Source organism: Myotis daubentonii, chromosome 1, assembly GCF_963259705.1.
Source record: "Myotis daubentonii chromosome 1, mMyoDau2.1, whole genome shotgun sequence".
Classification (NCBI taxonomy): Eukaryota; Metazoa; Chordata; class Mammalia; order Chiroptera; family Vespertilionidae; genus Myotis; species Myotis daubentonii.
This window is the reverse complement of record NC_081840.1, coordinates 54,382,922-54,399,350: the sequence shown is the minus strand read 5'-3', so window position 1 is coordinate 54,399,350 and position 16,429 is coordinate 54,382,922. Positions and strand designations below refer to the sequence as shown.

Below are 16,429 nucleotides of genomic sequence, written 5' to 3'. Positions count from 1 at the left end.
TAGAAGGTGGGCAGTAAAGTCCTTTTGGACAAGGTGACAGAACACCTTTAAAGGGTGGGAGAGAGAGCCATGCAGATATATGGAAGAGTAGCTACCCAGACAGAAAGAACTGCTAATATTCCTGAGGCAGGAGCATATTTGACTGCTCCAAAGCCAGGGTACCTGCAGAGTGAGTGAAATAAGGTCAGAGAGTCCATCTCCCCACATATTCCCTCCTCATCCAATCAGTTACTCTAACCTTCCCAATGCCTCTTGACTCCATCTCTCAGACTTGGTCTTTGTTCAGGCCCTTACCATCCTTGTTTAGTTCATTTAAGACTGGCTAGTACAACACTTCCCATGTGATACGTGCTCTACATATGTTTGATGTAACATATTTGGCTTACTTTCTCCAGAACATGTTGTCTTGGTTGGCCCCTCATCAAGGAACTGATGGAAATTGTGCCCCTGGATTTGGCTTCCTTTAGTGTTATGACCTCTGGTTTGAAACAATGTGATGGGAAATGAAGTTACATTCATATACAAACTTGAGAGACTAGACCACGATCTATAATAATAAAAGCGTAATATGCTAATTAGACTGGACAGCTGAACGACCTTCCAGACATCATTCTGGACATCCTTCCTGATGAAGCTTTGGTGGTGGGGGCTGAGGCAGAGGTGGTTAGGGGTGATCAGGCAGGCAGGCAGAGGTGGTTGGGGGCAATCAGACAGGCAGGCAGAGTAGTTAGGAGTGATCAGGCAGACAAGCGAGTGGTTAGGGGCAATGAGGCAGGCAGGCAGAGTGGTTCAGGGCGATCAGGCAGGCAGGCAAGTGGTTAGGGGCGAACAGGCAGGCAGGCAAGCAGTTAGGAGCCAGCGGTCCTGGATTGCGAGAGGGATGTCTGACAGCTGGCAGTAGGACATCCCTCAAGGGGTCCCGGATTGTGAGAGGGTGCAGACCGGGCTGAGGGACACACACATCCCATGCATAAATTTCTTGCACTGGGCCTCTAGCTTTATTATAAGCTCAATTGGCACAATACTCACTGAAGATACAATTTACTTTTACACAGACTTATAAATAGAAAAATACATTGACTCACAAAAATATGGCACTTCAATAACAAATTTAAACAATGAATTTCCAAAGAGAATACAATTTATTTATTTCAATAATTAAAGACAGTTCATGTATGTGCACTGTATCAGGTATACATCTTTTAATTGTATATTATGTTTAAGGCCAATAGGATCTGTGGCTAATTGCTCATTTGGTTCTTAAAAAAACAGAAACATACAAAATCATCTTCTTTTTAATTATACAAACAGACCATATAAAATGTTCCCTGATATGTAAATGTAAAAATATGATTTACTCCACTGACATGGCCGCTTGAGAAGGTACCACTGTGAGCATGACTCTGCCCTTGAAGTGTCTGAATCTGTCCTCACCAGCATATACAATTCAAATGCATAGGACACAATGGCTTCTTTAGGATTTAAAAGAAGTTCTCATATTAAGGACAGAAATACAAAACATCTTAGTAACCACAGCTAAGTTTTTTAAGGGCGTTGTGGCAAAAATAAACAAAACAAAACAGAATAGGTACTCAAGAAAAAGCCATTTGAAAATAATCATGTAAAAGCAATTACTTTCCAAAAAAGTTGTATTTTTCTAATTACACTTTGCCAAACATCTGCTACCACAACATACATTTATATTTATTTTATGTAAATACATTTATTTAAATTATAATGTGTTGTTCTCTAAATAGTTATTAAACTTTTTGGAAATTTTAATCTATTTAAACAAACCACTTTAATAAATAAGAATTGTCCCCTTTGACCTTTATAAACTGCCACAAAGCACATTTTAAAACCATCTTTAGTTGGGTATAAAGACACTTTGGCAATGTAGAAGAATACGTGACCTTGGCAAGACCCAGCAAATACAGATGCCCCTGATCCCAGTAAAGAATACAGGCCGCAGAACACTTTATTTTCCTTATATTGAGCTGGAGTGCAAATGTAACCACTTAAATTAAATTGTCCACTAAATAGCAAAAGGACGTTTTACATAATTAAGAACAAATTCCTTCAACTCCGCCAATGCAAAAATAAAACAAGTTGCACAGATCAACAATCCAGAGCCTGATGGTGAAGACAGAAGATTGGTAGTTCACATGCCAATTGAAAGAGGACACCAGACCAACATTACAAATATGAAGAAAAAGAAGCTAAATATTTACTTATGACAAACAACTTAGCATAAGCACCAGCTATGTTCAGATGTGGCCTCGTGTAGGCCAAGGATAAATGCTAAGATCACAGTGAACTAAAGCCACGACAGTCTAGTTCTCTGTCCCTTCTATCAAACCTTAAGAGCAATGGGAATACAGCAGCCGCACTGGGCGTTAAGCCCCATTTCAGTTGCTCATGCTATATAGTAAGCCACCCCTGGCCTCAGCCCCAATCCCTTCCCCACAAACAAGAATCACGGTCAGTACATACTTGATTGATCCAGTTTATCCAGGGTCTAGAGATGTGGCCATCATTTGTCCAGTACTCATTTTAAAGAGAATGCTTACATGAATTAATATTTGAGGACACTGAACCAGATATTTGTGCATATTCTTGTTTAATATTCAAGGGGTTTAATATTCAAGGCATTTTAGAAGGTTACCACCTACAGTACAAGTAAGATATTTCCATTTGGGTTAAAGACTGATAGTTTTATAATTGCCTCTAAGGTCTCGAATGTGAGACACTGGGCCGATCTCTGTTAAGGCAGGTGACGATATATTCAGTCATTCTTCACAATAAATGCACTCTTCTGTGGCTACAAAATCCCGAATCCTTGAATGATCTACTGCCATTGGCTAAGTAAGGTTTTAGAAGGCACTTTTGGCTATGTGCAGCATTCCTCCTAACTCTCGGGCTGAATCTTAGAGAAATATTTAAAAAGCTGCGGCAAACTGATTTTAAAACTGGATGCTTTATTGATTGGCCTAATCGGGATCGTGAGGAGTCTGTACACAATGCCCGTCAATCCCTCTCTGTGCCATGTGTCACCATAGAGGAGATTACAGACACGGGCCACTCAATTCATCGTGGAGCTCACTTGACTCTTCAACAGCCGCAGGCCCCCTTCGGCTTTCCTTCACTTAACTGGTCAGCAGAGGGGTGGCCATTGGGCCGCACCACGCCTTCGGGAATCCAGGACTTGTCCACGCACCGCTCCATCCGCTTCATGATCAGGTCCAGGAGCGTCTCGATCGCTTCGCTTATGTTTGTCCCATTGGCAGCGCTAGTTTCAAAGTAGGGGATTCTGGAAGACAGAGAGACGACTCAGAAAATGACCGGTAGAGGGAAAGGACAGTGGGCTCTGCCCTTGATAATTCAACTTATAAAATAGAGAACAAATATGCAGGCAACAAAAGCATTTTACTGCCCTGGCAGGTTTGGCTCAGTGGATAGAGCCGTGTGCAGGCTGAAGGGTGCTGGGTTCAATGTCCATCAAGGGTACAGACCTCGGTTGCAGGCTCAATCCCCGGCCCTGGTTGGGACACAAGGGGGAGGTAACCAATTGATGTGTCTCTCTCACATTGATGTTTCTCTCCCTCTGTCTCTCCCCCTCCCTCCCTTCCACTCTAAAAATCGATGGAAAAATATCCTCAGGTAAGAATTAACAAAACAAAACAAAAGCATTTTGCTACCATAGGGTACATTAAAAAGTGAAAAAGACCTGGCCGGTGTGGTTCATTGGTTGGACATCATCCCGCACACCAAAAGGCTGTCCATTCAATTTCGGATCAGGGCCATGCTGGGTTGCAGGCCCAACCCCTGACCCCTCATAGGGGCATGCAGGAGGCAGCCATGGATGCTTGCTGGCTCTCTCTCCCTCTTCCTTCCTAAAAATCAATAAAACTATTTTTAAGTTAAAAAAAATTAAAAAAATAATTAACACTGCATCCCTAATAGAGATGTAAAACTTCTGAAAGTTTTTATTCCCATTTTACAAATATTAAACTGTGGCCCAGAAAGACAAAGTAACTTGCCCCATTTCGCAATGCTAGAAAAGAACAGAGCTGGTAGTGGGATCACAGCTGTTTGATTCCAGTAACCAACTTAGTCATAGGCTCTACTGGTTGCAAACTTACATACATTATATGGGGATTTCCAAAACAGGTAAATCTCTTTTACTTGCTGCACATAGCAGGGGGGGGGGGGGCGGGGGGCAAGGGGAGAGATGGGACTGCATTAGAGAGAAATGAGAGGTCTCTGGCTGTGTCTGCCAAACGCTTTACTGCCTGTCAACTCCAGGGGGTATTCCTGCACCAGCCACTTGCAGACATTCTGAATTCTGCATCTCAGAGTTCCTCAAGGGTACCTATCTTAAGTGTGCTTATTTTGTTATCCAAAGGCCTGTGGTATATGTATAATTTTTTAAGTAACTCACAAAGCATTATTTCAAAACGCTAAGGCTGCTTTTCACATAATCTCTTGGTGGCCACCCTTTATACATTTAAATTAATCTTTACCACAGGATCAATCAACTGCCAAATTCTTCCTGCTTCTTAATAAAGCCATGAAAATAATAATCAAGTTGTATTTCCTCAAACTGTTGATTTCATTTCTACCACTTAGTAAGGAATTTGACCAAAATGATCTCTGATGTGAAAAAACTCTGAAAGAAAACTGTTTTAGCACCTCAGAGAGTCCTGCAAATGAATTCAGTAAAATATTTTTACATTTATAGGGACTTTAAAATTGTCCACTATTACTTTTCTTATAGAATGTCTTTGTTTTCCTGCATTCTCCTAGCATCTTACGCCTACATCAATGACTCTGATTACAATTTCAGTTACTCTTGTTTTATTTCCTGGCTAGAAGCAGCTTCCACATGAGAACTTTTACAGTTTTAAAACCTTCTTGAGCTTGTACAGATGTTTGCTTCTGTTCTGCTTCTCATGTCACCACAAGTAGGTTAGGCCGGTAGGGTGTTCACGTGTAGGGACAGAAGGCTATTTCTCCATTGGGATTCCCCAAGGTGCTATCTTCCTGCACGCTTCCTATAGAAGCAGAACTTGACCTCTGCAATTCTCTCCTGCTCTAGTATAGCTTCTAAAAACTGGGTAAGAAACTACGATTTCATTTGAGTATTTCTCTATCCATCTCTAAATTTTGCAAGACATGGTTGCTGCAATGATTCTCCCATGCCCTTCATATGCTGACTCTAAAATATCTTGATCAGAAAAGGGCCTACCAGGCGAATTACATGGTCTTAGTGGTTTTGTAACCACTGCCTATCTACCACTTTGGTTACTGTCAGTCTTTTTTCCTCCCTCTTTATCTGTCACCTTATCCACAAAATGAAGATAATACATATTTTCTAACCCCCTGGTCTCATGCAGTATTTGATTAGCAAGTGTTAAGAGAGCACCCTTTATGTGGACTCAATAAATTATTATTCATCAAGTACCTATGACGTTATTGAATTAAGTCCGAGGGAAAGTTTGTGATATTGCCATTGTTACAGAAATTGAATTTAGGATTGAGAGGACTCAAAACTTAAACACTTACATTTTCTTCATTATGTTCTTTCTCAGTTACACCCATGAAGAATCATTTAATGTCTACAGAACATTTCTTATACTTAAGGGGAAGACCTGCTCACTCTGTTACCATTAGAAATATACTGTTTCATGGAAAGGCAACTGAAAAATGCATCCCTCCCTCTAAGAATAATAGACTGAAATTGAAAATACAAAAAAAAAACCCCAATGTAGTCAAACAGTAAACTTCTTGTAAATACTAGTCATGATAATGTACATCTAACTTTTAAAATTTGCACAAATGCAATTATAAACATCTTTCCAACTCTAGTGTCCTCAAACTCATGGAATGTCTCAATGGAATCTCCTTAAGCTCTTTCTACTTTCCATAGTTTCTTCCCTTTCAGCTCCTGAATATTACCTCATAGTAACTTTGAAGGCATAAATGAAAAAACATAGTTGAAAGTATTTTTAAAAACTAGAAAACCTAGGCGTGGAAGTTGCAGACAATTTGAACAATGGTCAGGACCCCTAACCTCTAGAGTCAGGCTTCCTGGAGTCAAATCTAGTAACACTTGTTACCAACTGCGTAACACCGGCAAGCTATTCATCTCTGTGCCTCAGCTGCTTCATCTGTAAAACTAGATGTCAGGATCTTCTTATAAGGATTAAGTGAGTTGACTTTAAAGCACTTATAATAATAATAATAGTAGTAATTAGCTACCCTTTTTTCTTCAAAATATAAAGATATCTGGTACCAAGAATTAGCCAATCAGCTGCAAACTTATCATGCAATGTGACCAAGATGCAACTTTATTATATGACTTGTATATTTATGGTTCAAGACAGGGCATTCATACTGGATGGCTATTGCTGTGTTGGATTGTTGTCATTTTTTAAATTTGACAATCTAAGGGAAAAGAAGTCAGTGCCCCTGACTAAATTTGATATCTGGGACCAGGCCTTCCTGCATCAGGATGGTTCAGTCAGACTTACCTGTCCCAGCCAAAGTGCTCCAAAGCATTTGCCTCCCTTCACTCCTCAAACACCTCATTCCCCAAAGTGGCCATCCCTAAGTGCTGACACAAAATGGACCTTGCTTTATTAATACTACAATATAAATGACGATGCCTCTAGCAGCGCTATGAGCTATTGTCTAATGTTTACTAACTTAAGCAAATATTTGATCGGTAGTATTTCAGGGTATACGAGTTAAGATGTATATTTCAAGTCTCTCATATTAAGAGATGTACAATATTAACAAGATGTACAATATTAAACAAGTTTAGATTTATAACCCCAAATGCAAGTAACAAACTTATACCCTTCAATTAAAGTACACTTTCCTGCCCTTTGTGACTCCAGGTCATGTGACCAGGAGTCAGGTTAACAACCTGAAAATCCTTAGACTGATCATTCGGAGTCTTCTGAGCAATTAGGGCAAACGCGGGTTTTGTTTCTACGGGAATAAAATACTAGAGCTCACTCCACTCTCAGCTCTTTGAACAGCCAGACAAAAAGCAAACCAGATGAGATCCATAGAGAAGACCCCGAACTAAGACTTTCCTTCCGTAATAAAATGATGCCTCAGAGACAGAAATGTGCCTTGTGCTCACATTTGAAAGCTGGACTGCTCAGCTTGTCTTAAGGGCATAGAAAGTTTAGTGGATGGAGTTAATAATGTTTTTATGTGCATATCTTCTTGGTGTTGACTTTTAGAAGGCATTTGAGGTGCTTAATCTGAACACTTCCCTGTATCTGTAAAGAGGAGTAACCGTGGCTCATGGGTCATGGTAAGGAGGCAATGAGATTATACATGTAAAGGGCTTAGCACAAGCCTAGCATCCAGCAAACGCTCAATAAAAGTTCATCTAACGAGGTTTTCTCTAAAAATGATGTTCTGTTCTTCCTAAAATATGGTAGGCAAAAGTTTAGTAATCTTAAATTCAAGAGGATCAGTTTGTTTGTTTTTAACCATAGAAAGAATAGTATTGTTCCTTCTCTCCACATGGTGGCGCTAATATAGCATTACCAGGGAGCAGTATCTCCAAACGTTTGGGGGAAAAAATCTGTGCAGCTAATGGTGATATCAATCTGTAAATGACCATTTAATGGCCATTTGGAACACATGCAGAACACCAATCTAGTGTGCTTTTAAAAAATAGATGAATCACAAATTTAAAAATGAAATGAAATAAAACAAACAAAATGACAAACAGCTTCAAATCAATGAGGAGCATTATCACGTGCCGGTTTTTCACTAAGATATCTATATCCCTACCTCATGCCATAGATTAAGACCCACATCTAACTGGTTGCTTTTCTATTATTTATTTCCAAAAAAAAACCCAGAAGATTCAAGTTTCCAGTCAGAATTTTTCAGAAATAAAAGCAAGTGCATTTGATAATTCTCCCAAATGGTTCTAGATATTTGGCTCACATGTGGATCAGAAATTATGGAGAAATTTTTCACTAAAGTAGGAAAGGAAGTCTCATACTTTTCATAATCTATTGGATGCTAAATGAATAAGCTAGTACAGTCAAGAAGCAATTTTCAACCTTTCTCACCTCATGGCACATGTAAACTAATTACTAAAATTCTGTGGCACACCAAAAAATATATATTTTGCTGATCTGACAAAAATAGGTATAATTTTTACTAATTTACCAAAAAAAGATAGTAATTACCAACCCTTTTTACTCCAAAGGGATTTTTAAAATTATTTTTATTTGTTTTAAATATGTTTTTATTGATTTCAGAGAGGAAGGAAGAGGGAGAGATATAAACATCAGTGATGAGAGAGAATCATCAACCAGCTGCCTCCCACATGCCTCCTACTGGGGATTGAGCCAACAACCCAGGCATGTGCCCTGAATGGGAATTGAACCATGATCTCCTGGGTCAGAGGTCAATGTTCAACCACTGAACCATACCAGCCCGGCTCCAAAACAATTTTTTTTTTAATAAGGTGCCTATACTTGTATATAAAGATTTCTGGTACCAAGAATTAACCAATCAGATGAAACTTTATTATGCAATGTAACCAATTAGATGCAACTCTGTTATATGACCTATATTTATGGCTCAAGACAGGACATTCCCACAGAATGGCTACTGTTGTGTTGACTGTTGTCCTTTCTTATTTGACAATCAAAGAGGTCAGTGCTCCTAACTAAATAGTCAGGCATTGCATGTTTTAAATTCTGTGGCACACCAGCTGAAAATCGCTGCAGTAAAGGGCTGGGGTATGGACTGTCCAGCCTGGGAGATGGTGCCAAATGAACTCCAGATCCTGTTCGGACTTGTGTGGGGCTCTGGAAATTGTCTTGTGTGTTTAGTTGCAGCTGATGTTTGTGGTTTCAAAACATGCCCAATGATACATCCTTAATTTATTTCTCAAACAAAGAAAGGATGTCGTCCAATTAGCAAAGCATCAAACTACTAGAGATCAGGCTATTCATACCCCATTTCCTCTAGTTCAGGCAGACACGGAGCGTTCTGCTGAGCTAAACCGCTTGAAATTCCAGAATTGGTCTGTACTCATGTTATTAATGTGGTAAATAAATGTTTTTAAAGTCATCCTTCATTCCAGAAACTTTTGAGCACCTTCCTCATCGATAGCCAACAGCCTTCAGTGGGAAAACAAGTTGTTTTAATTTTGCAGCCCCTAAAAGTGTAAACCTTAAAAGTTCCCGTCACACACAAAAAAAGTGTAGCTATATGTGGTGATGAGTGTTAACTACACTTATTTTGGTAATCATTTTGCAATATATACACACATCAAATCATTATATTGTACACCAAAAGCTAATACAGTATGTCAATTATCTCAGTGTTTAAACATTTGCTGCCTATTTCTTGGCACAGCACATGAAATATGTACATTCAATCATCATGCTTTCATCGCATTCACAATTTTCTGTATTATCCTCAACTCTGAATCAAGGACAAAGTCTTCTAATGACCACCGACTATCCTCTGTAAGTAAAGCAGAGTGTGGGAGGCAATTTAGGTGCAACCAGAGTAAGGTCCTTGCTTGCCTACTGAGGCTGGTGCTCCCTCCGTACCAATCCTAGTGTGTCCCCCCCCCCCCCAATCTATATCACAGCTGGCGCAATGAACTGTGTGAGAAAAAAAAATCCTTTTTCTTTTTAGCATAGATTTTCCAATGAGAAGTCACTGAGCATGTTACCCTCACCCATGCATGGTATCAGCAGATAAGTGCTTTCTATTCTGGGCATAAGTGTTCTGTCCAGCTATTTTGTCCAGGAAAGTATCTGCCAGCAGGCACACCTGACAGTAACTTGGCATCGACACCAGTGGTTCTCGCCATCCTCAACCACCACCAGCAGCGGCATCTACCAAAAGCAGAAATGGTGGGACACAGCTCTCAGGTGATTCTGATGCACACTAAAGCTTCAGCTCCGACAGCGTCACCTACAAGAGGAATGTTGGCAATACTGCTGCTCTCTTCTGCTATCTTTGTCACTGACTTTGTGGCTATTCTCTCTCTCTCTGTGTGTGTGTGTGTGTGTGTGTGTGTGTTAATCCTCACCTGAGGATATTTTTCCATCGACTTTTAGAGAGAGTGAAAGGGAGGGAGGGAGAGAGGGAGAAAAAAATATGAATGTGAGAGAGAGACATCAATTGGTTGCCTCCCCACACATGTCCCCAGGGTGGGGAATTGAGCCCTAAACCCAGGTACAGGTCCTTGACCAGGAAATTGAACCCCCGACGCTTTGATTCACGGGTCATGCTCTAACCACTGAAAAACACAGGCCAGGGCTTTGTAACTGTTCTTAAAAATGTTTCAGCAACAGGTTGACTTGTAATAGTTTTTACTGGTGGGACTAAAAATTTGAATAAACCTCTATTTTGTTCTCTCCTCTGACTTCAATGACAATATTAGTCAATGTAACATACTGCAAAGCATTGTTTTGCACTTGTTCTACAAGAACTTGATTGGTTTACCAATAATCCACTTTGTTGTGCTAGGAAGTGGCTTAAGAACATCATATTACAATTTAACCAAGTGTATAGCAAAAAAGATTCTGCAGGAAATTAGGGATAAATGGATTCTTAGTCTACTAAAACTAAATTTCCTGACAGTCATCATCATGCATTCAGCTCGCTCTTTCCATTTCGGGCTGCTGCATGGAGTTCTCATTCTCTGATTTCCTTGTCCCAGCACACACAGATGTATGTTCCGTATTTGCACTTAACACGTCCTTTGTTAGGTTTGCAAAGCTTTTCTGAGACACAGTGTGTCATTCTCTGAATGTATATTTCAGAGAATCACTTGTGAACCACTGATCTATTTTTATGAATTGAGGATAGAAGGCAGCACAATAGTAACAAAAATGCAAATTTATCAGACAACATATGTAGATATGTCATGCCCAGCTGGTGTGACTCAGTGGTTGAGCATTGGCCCATGAGCCTGGAGGTCACAGTTCAGTTCCCGGGCAGGGCACAGCCTACAGAACTATACTCTATACTTCCTAAATGTTCAAGGAATTTTGTTTTCCATTCCTTTCCATTCTTCTCCAATAGTTTCAATTCCCTTATCTGCTAATCCCATCTCTCCTCATCTTTATTCAATCCAGAAACTTTAGATTGAGCCTCTCTCTTTAAAATACTCCCCAAACCTGTAATCTGAGCACAGATGAAAAGCAATCCCTGTATCCCCAGATTCCCCACAGAGTCCGAAAGCAACCTGGGGCTCAGGCAGGATGTGGAATGAACCAAGGAAACCAGCAAAGGGCTGAAGAAGCTCGAGGAGGAGGAATCAATCCCGACTCTGCCCCAGACTTGAGAAAACACTTGTTTGACGTAGCTAACTGCACTGGCTGCCCTAGGTTTTGTTCTTTTGGCCTTTACTAACCCGCTTCTCAAAAGCACGGTCTAGGCCCCTGGTTTCCATTGCTTCTTCACTTACTTCCTCCTCACCTCCTTGCGACATGGCTCCCAGCTTCAATGCTGTGTTCTTGTGGTATCTGATCCCTCCCACTACATTACAGCAGTGCCTCTCAAGGGAGGAAGAGAGCATATCTCAACCCCTGTGCATGCAATCACATGGGGAGCTTTGAAAGATACCAATGTCCAGGCTTTGAATATGTGGTGGCTTTGAATATGTCTATGACATTTCCCAGAATTCCCTTCCCAGGTAGGTCGGACCACAGAGAGATTTGGGGGACGGAAGTGAAGCAGAAGCTATTCTGTAGCTCTCACACGTTGTTGCTTACCTGCTGGCTCCTCTCGTTGGCATAAGCCAGCAGCCAGACCTGCACCTGCTCCATCTTCCCCTAGATCCTCCTCCAGCTTCTCCGACTCCTGGGCCAGGTGTGAGTGTTTAGCTCGGTGAGCAGAGCCCTGGCTGCTGCAGGACACCCATGCCACCCAGTTCTGAGGCAATCCCTGTATCCCCAGATCCTCCACATAGTCCGAAAGCAACCTCGTGTTCAGGCAGGATGTGGAATGAACCAAGGAAACCAGCAGAGGGCTGAAGAAGCTCAGAGGAGAAGGAATCAATCCCAACTCTGCCCCAAATGACTGACAAGGTTTGGGTCAGTAAGTATGGGTCCGGCTGCTTCTTGCTCTCTCCCACTGTGGATCCAGCTTCCCTTCCTGACTGCCTGTCCTCTGGACCTCGAGCTTCAGCATCAGACACGAAACTACACCTGACAGAGACTGCCTACCCAGCTCCACGAGAGCATAAAGTCAAACCCCTCTGTAAGTATGTTTGTTCACGGAACCCCGCCTAGTAAGCCACTCCAGACCAATTATGTCAGAAGCTCAGAGGCGAGGCCCGAACATGAGTATTTGTTAAAAGCTCCCCAGGTGCTTCTAACATGGTTCCCCGCCCTCTACCCTGAGTGAAAACCTCCACATCTGACTGCAGATCCTCACCAGCGTGAGCCAGCCTAGTAGATGGGAACCACACCCTTCCTGGTGCTGGATTTAAGATGTAAAATCCTGTTCTGCCCGACCCTGACCCTGTGTATTTTCTCTGATTTAGTCCTTTTCCTTCTCCACAAACACAGCCCCTCTCTACTTCACAGATCACTGCAACCTCCCTGTCTCCAGTCTTTCCTCCTGTTCCATCTCCCCTCTCCTCCTGCCCAGACCCCCTCACAGCCCCCCGCACCCCCCGCCCACCCTGACTGATCTGGAAAAGTGCTGATGACATCCCTCTGTGCTCAAAGGCTTTCAGCAACTCCCTGTCCCCCAGGAAACCAATTTCACTCTCCTGAGGTGATATTCAAAGCTTTGCAGCCTCTGGCCTCTTCCCACGGGGCCAACCTATCCTTGCACTCTCTTCCCAGTGTGACTCCCATCCTTGAGTGCTTTCTGAACCTCCATCAGCCCCAGGAAGAGCACAGCCGTGCTCAGACAATGAGAAGGGAAAGGGCCTCCTCTGGCCTCTTTGGATTCTAACAACCAAGGCCACTAGCCAGGTACCGTCCCTGTAGACCTCACCCCTCCACACCACACATTCCTCCTCTCTCCACCCCTTCCTTCTCAACCCCACTGGCTGCCTCCCCCTGATATTAGGGGTAATTAATACACATACATTTGGGTGCTCATTTTTTTTTTTGAGGCAGAAAAAAAGTAAAGTACAAATTCCTGTGTAAGGGTGCCCTTGACACTTTAATAAAAAGGGCTGACCCCTCCTTTCATGTCCAATGAATGCTGCTGCTATACGATCCTCTTCCCAGAGCTCAAGGACGAAGACAGTTTTAGTTGATTCTCCATAAAAGCACAGCCTAAACCACAGGGGATCTTCACACCCCTCTCCCAGCACAGAAACTTCAAAGCCAAGAAGGCCCTCGTGTATGCTGGAGCTCTCTACAGCAGCACATGAACTGGCTTTGAAATGTCCTTGTTGAACATAAAGGATGTCCTTATCCCAGGGGTCACCTACTTGCATCTTGTAAAGGAGGCCTTACAAAATTAGGACATCTACCCTCAACGCTGTCTTTCTTCAAACACCAAGAGATTGAGAAAATGGGACGGAAGAACTGAACAAAGGCCCTTCTCCAATACTTTTTCTATGATCCCCACTATTATATAATACTAGAGGCCCGGTGCACAACATTCGTGCACTGGGGGAGGGCCCCTCAGCATGGCCTGCGCCCTCTCGCAGCCCAGAACCCCTTGGGGGATGTCCTCCTGCCAGCTTAGGCCCGCTCCCTGCCACTGCGCTCGCCAGCCGTGAGCCCGGCTTCTGGCTGAGTGGCGCTCCCCCTGTGGGAGTGCACTGACCACCAGGGGGCAGCTCCTGCGTTGAGTGTCTGCCCCCTAGTGGTCAGTGTGCATCATAGTGACTTGTCGTTCTGCTGTTCTGTCAATTAGCATATTAGGGTGTTATTATATAGGATTAACATGCAAAGTAGATATTTGATACCTCCTAAGGCCTACAGCTGAGTGTTTTGTTTCTATATTTTGCTTTTACCTTTTTTGTTATTTATTCGTGTGCTAATGTTTAAATTGGACATGTTTTCTCTAGATTTCTCCACAAAAATACTCACCCATATTTCTCTGCAAGTCCTCTGGCCTCCTCCTCTTTCACTGCTCGCTGGTCTTCCAGATCACTCTTATTCCCACATAACACTATATCTGGGTTTTCACAATATGCATGCATTTGTAGCTGGCCTATTAATGTAAGAAGATAAGAAAATTATAGGTGAAAAATAATGTAAGTGTATGATCAACGGAGAATACATGCAAAAGTGCTGTGAAAACTAAATGGAAATACAGATATAGGGACCTGATACAGTGCTTTCGAAGCATCAGCGCCTTCACCTATCAAACTGAATGGATGAGGCAGATATGAAACTACTCCCGCCCTCAAACACAGACCCCAGCTTATGTATATCAGAGAGGAAAGGGAATACTTAACCCTCCAAAGGTGTGCACGTGTGCAAGTGCACCCACATGTGCACGCATGCATACACACACAGACACACACACACACACACACAAACAGGTGGCAGGTGGCAGTCTTTTTATGAAGGCCATTTGAAAAAAACTTAGAGGATTTCCTAGAGCTTATTGCTAATCTTTTTTTTTTTAGAGAGAAAAAGAAATATCGATTTGTTGCTCTACTTATTTAAGCATTCACTGGTAGATTCTTGTTTGTGCCCTGACTGGGAGTCGAACACACAACCTTGGGGTATCAGGACAATGCTCTAACCAACTGAGCTACCCAACCAGGCTACTTATTGTTCATCTTAAAATTGTTTTTTACTTATTTCCTCTCCACAGCAATCACAATTTTAAGAGCTGTCTTCCTATTAGCTAACCTATTTCTACCTGAAGTGTTTCTCATATTTTTCTATTATTCTAAGGCCGAATCAATTCATTTAACGCACAATACAGGATTAAATGAAGAGAGAAAACCCAGAATAAAGAGTCAATGATTCATTCACCAGAACCAAGAAAAAGCAGGAGACTACAATTCTTATTCCACAGCTTTTAGTTCTTTTCACTGGAAAACTGGTAAATAGGCATAATTTTAAATCAAACAAAAGAAATTCATTAAGCTGAGTAGTTAATCTCCCAAAGAAGGAAAATAAAGTCTTATTTCTTACTTGTCACACCCCATAATGAAATTAAAACAGCCCAAGCTTTCACAAAATTGATGGCCTAATTTATTTTTCACATGGTTAACCAGAGAAGTGTTGACATTTTTGTTCCTCATTATGAAGTCATGTTCATTTTATCTTATCAGACATGATAAGTCAAGGCAGCAGGCATGAATTTCAGCTTGATACTTGGTGTGGAATTTCAGAACAACGACCTTTGCCCTAAAGGGACAAGCAGGAAAATAAGAGCTATACAGGGCAAGACCAAGCTGTGTAGCTTCCAATAAGAGCCATGCCCTTTCTTTCCTCTGGGCTGTTACACACGCTGTCCCCACACCCATGAATACCCAACCGCAACCTTCCTTCCCCACCCTTCCTCTAAGACTTGCTTCTTAGTTACCTCTGCTGTGAAATCCTTCTGGTCTCCAGAGTGGCTCTGTGCCTGTTCACACCTTATATGTCCAGTGTCATGGTTATAAGCATGAACTCAGGACCCAGTGTGGCTAAGGTGGAAGCCTGGCTCTGCCATTTGCTACCTGTGCCGCTCTGGGAAATTTATTTGACTGCTTTGTGCCTCAGTTTCCATATGTAAATGCCGATAATAATGGTACTTACTGTTAGGGTCACCGAAGGAGGAATGCATGAGGTCAAAAGTGGTAAAGAATTATAAATTTATTAATGATCTGGAAACCAGATGGGCTGAGCCCCAAAATGGCACTAGCACCCAGGGACAGAGAGTCAGAGATTTTAAAGGACTCCAGGCGGGTTTTTCCGGTGGGGAATTTACTGGGTGGGTCTGGATCCTGGGTAAGTCCATAGCAAATGGAATGTGGTCTAAACAAAAGGGAATGTCAGTTGTGAACTGATCTAAAGGTCAGTTTCCCAGGGGAGGGGATATCAATTCAATTATTTGATCAGACTTAACACTTACTTCATAGGGTTAAAGTGGGGATTGAGTGAGTTAATTCAGTGATTACTCAGGTTAGGTCCATGGACTAGCAGCCTAAGAACTTGTCCCATATCATAAAGAGCCAATATGCTAATTAGACCAAGCGGCAGAATGACCATCTGGATGACCTTCTGGATGCAGCCTGGGCTGCATGAATTTTGTGCATCAGGCCTCTAGTTAGAAATATAATTCTAAGGTCCCAACCCAGATCTACTGAATCAGGAACACTCGGTAGAGGGTCCAGAATCTGTGTTTGTTGTGATAGACAGACAGATAGACAGAATATCTATACTAATAATAGAGGAATATGCAAATTGTCCAGGACGCCATCACAGTAACAGTAACAACCAGCAGG

The 16,429-nt window shown here is 42.0% G+C and overlaps 1 protein-coding gene across 6 annotated transcripts in view; it reads right to left on the bottom strand.

Moving 5' to 3' along the window:
• Nucleotides 1–975: 975 nt before the first annotated feature.
• The window catches only part of RAB27A (RAB27A, member RAS oncogene family), a 71,513-nt gene continuing 56,059 nt past the window's right edge, over nucleotides 976–16,429 (bottom strand). For all 6 annotated transcript variants that reach the window (XM_059700648.1, XM_059700675.1, XM_059700640.1 and 3 more), the window contains 2 exons: nucleotides 14,070–14,193; nucleotides 976–3,310 (listed from right to left, as the gene is read on the bottom strand). In XM_059700648.1, coding sequence (XP_059556631.1) covers nucleotides 3,112–3,310; nucleotides 14,070–14,193 — 323 coding nt within the window. In that variant the 3' untranslated portion in view covers nucleotides 976–3,111. The remainder of the gene's footprint in view (nucleotides 3,311–14,069; nucleotides 14,194–16,429) is intronic.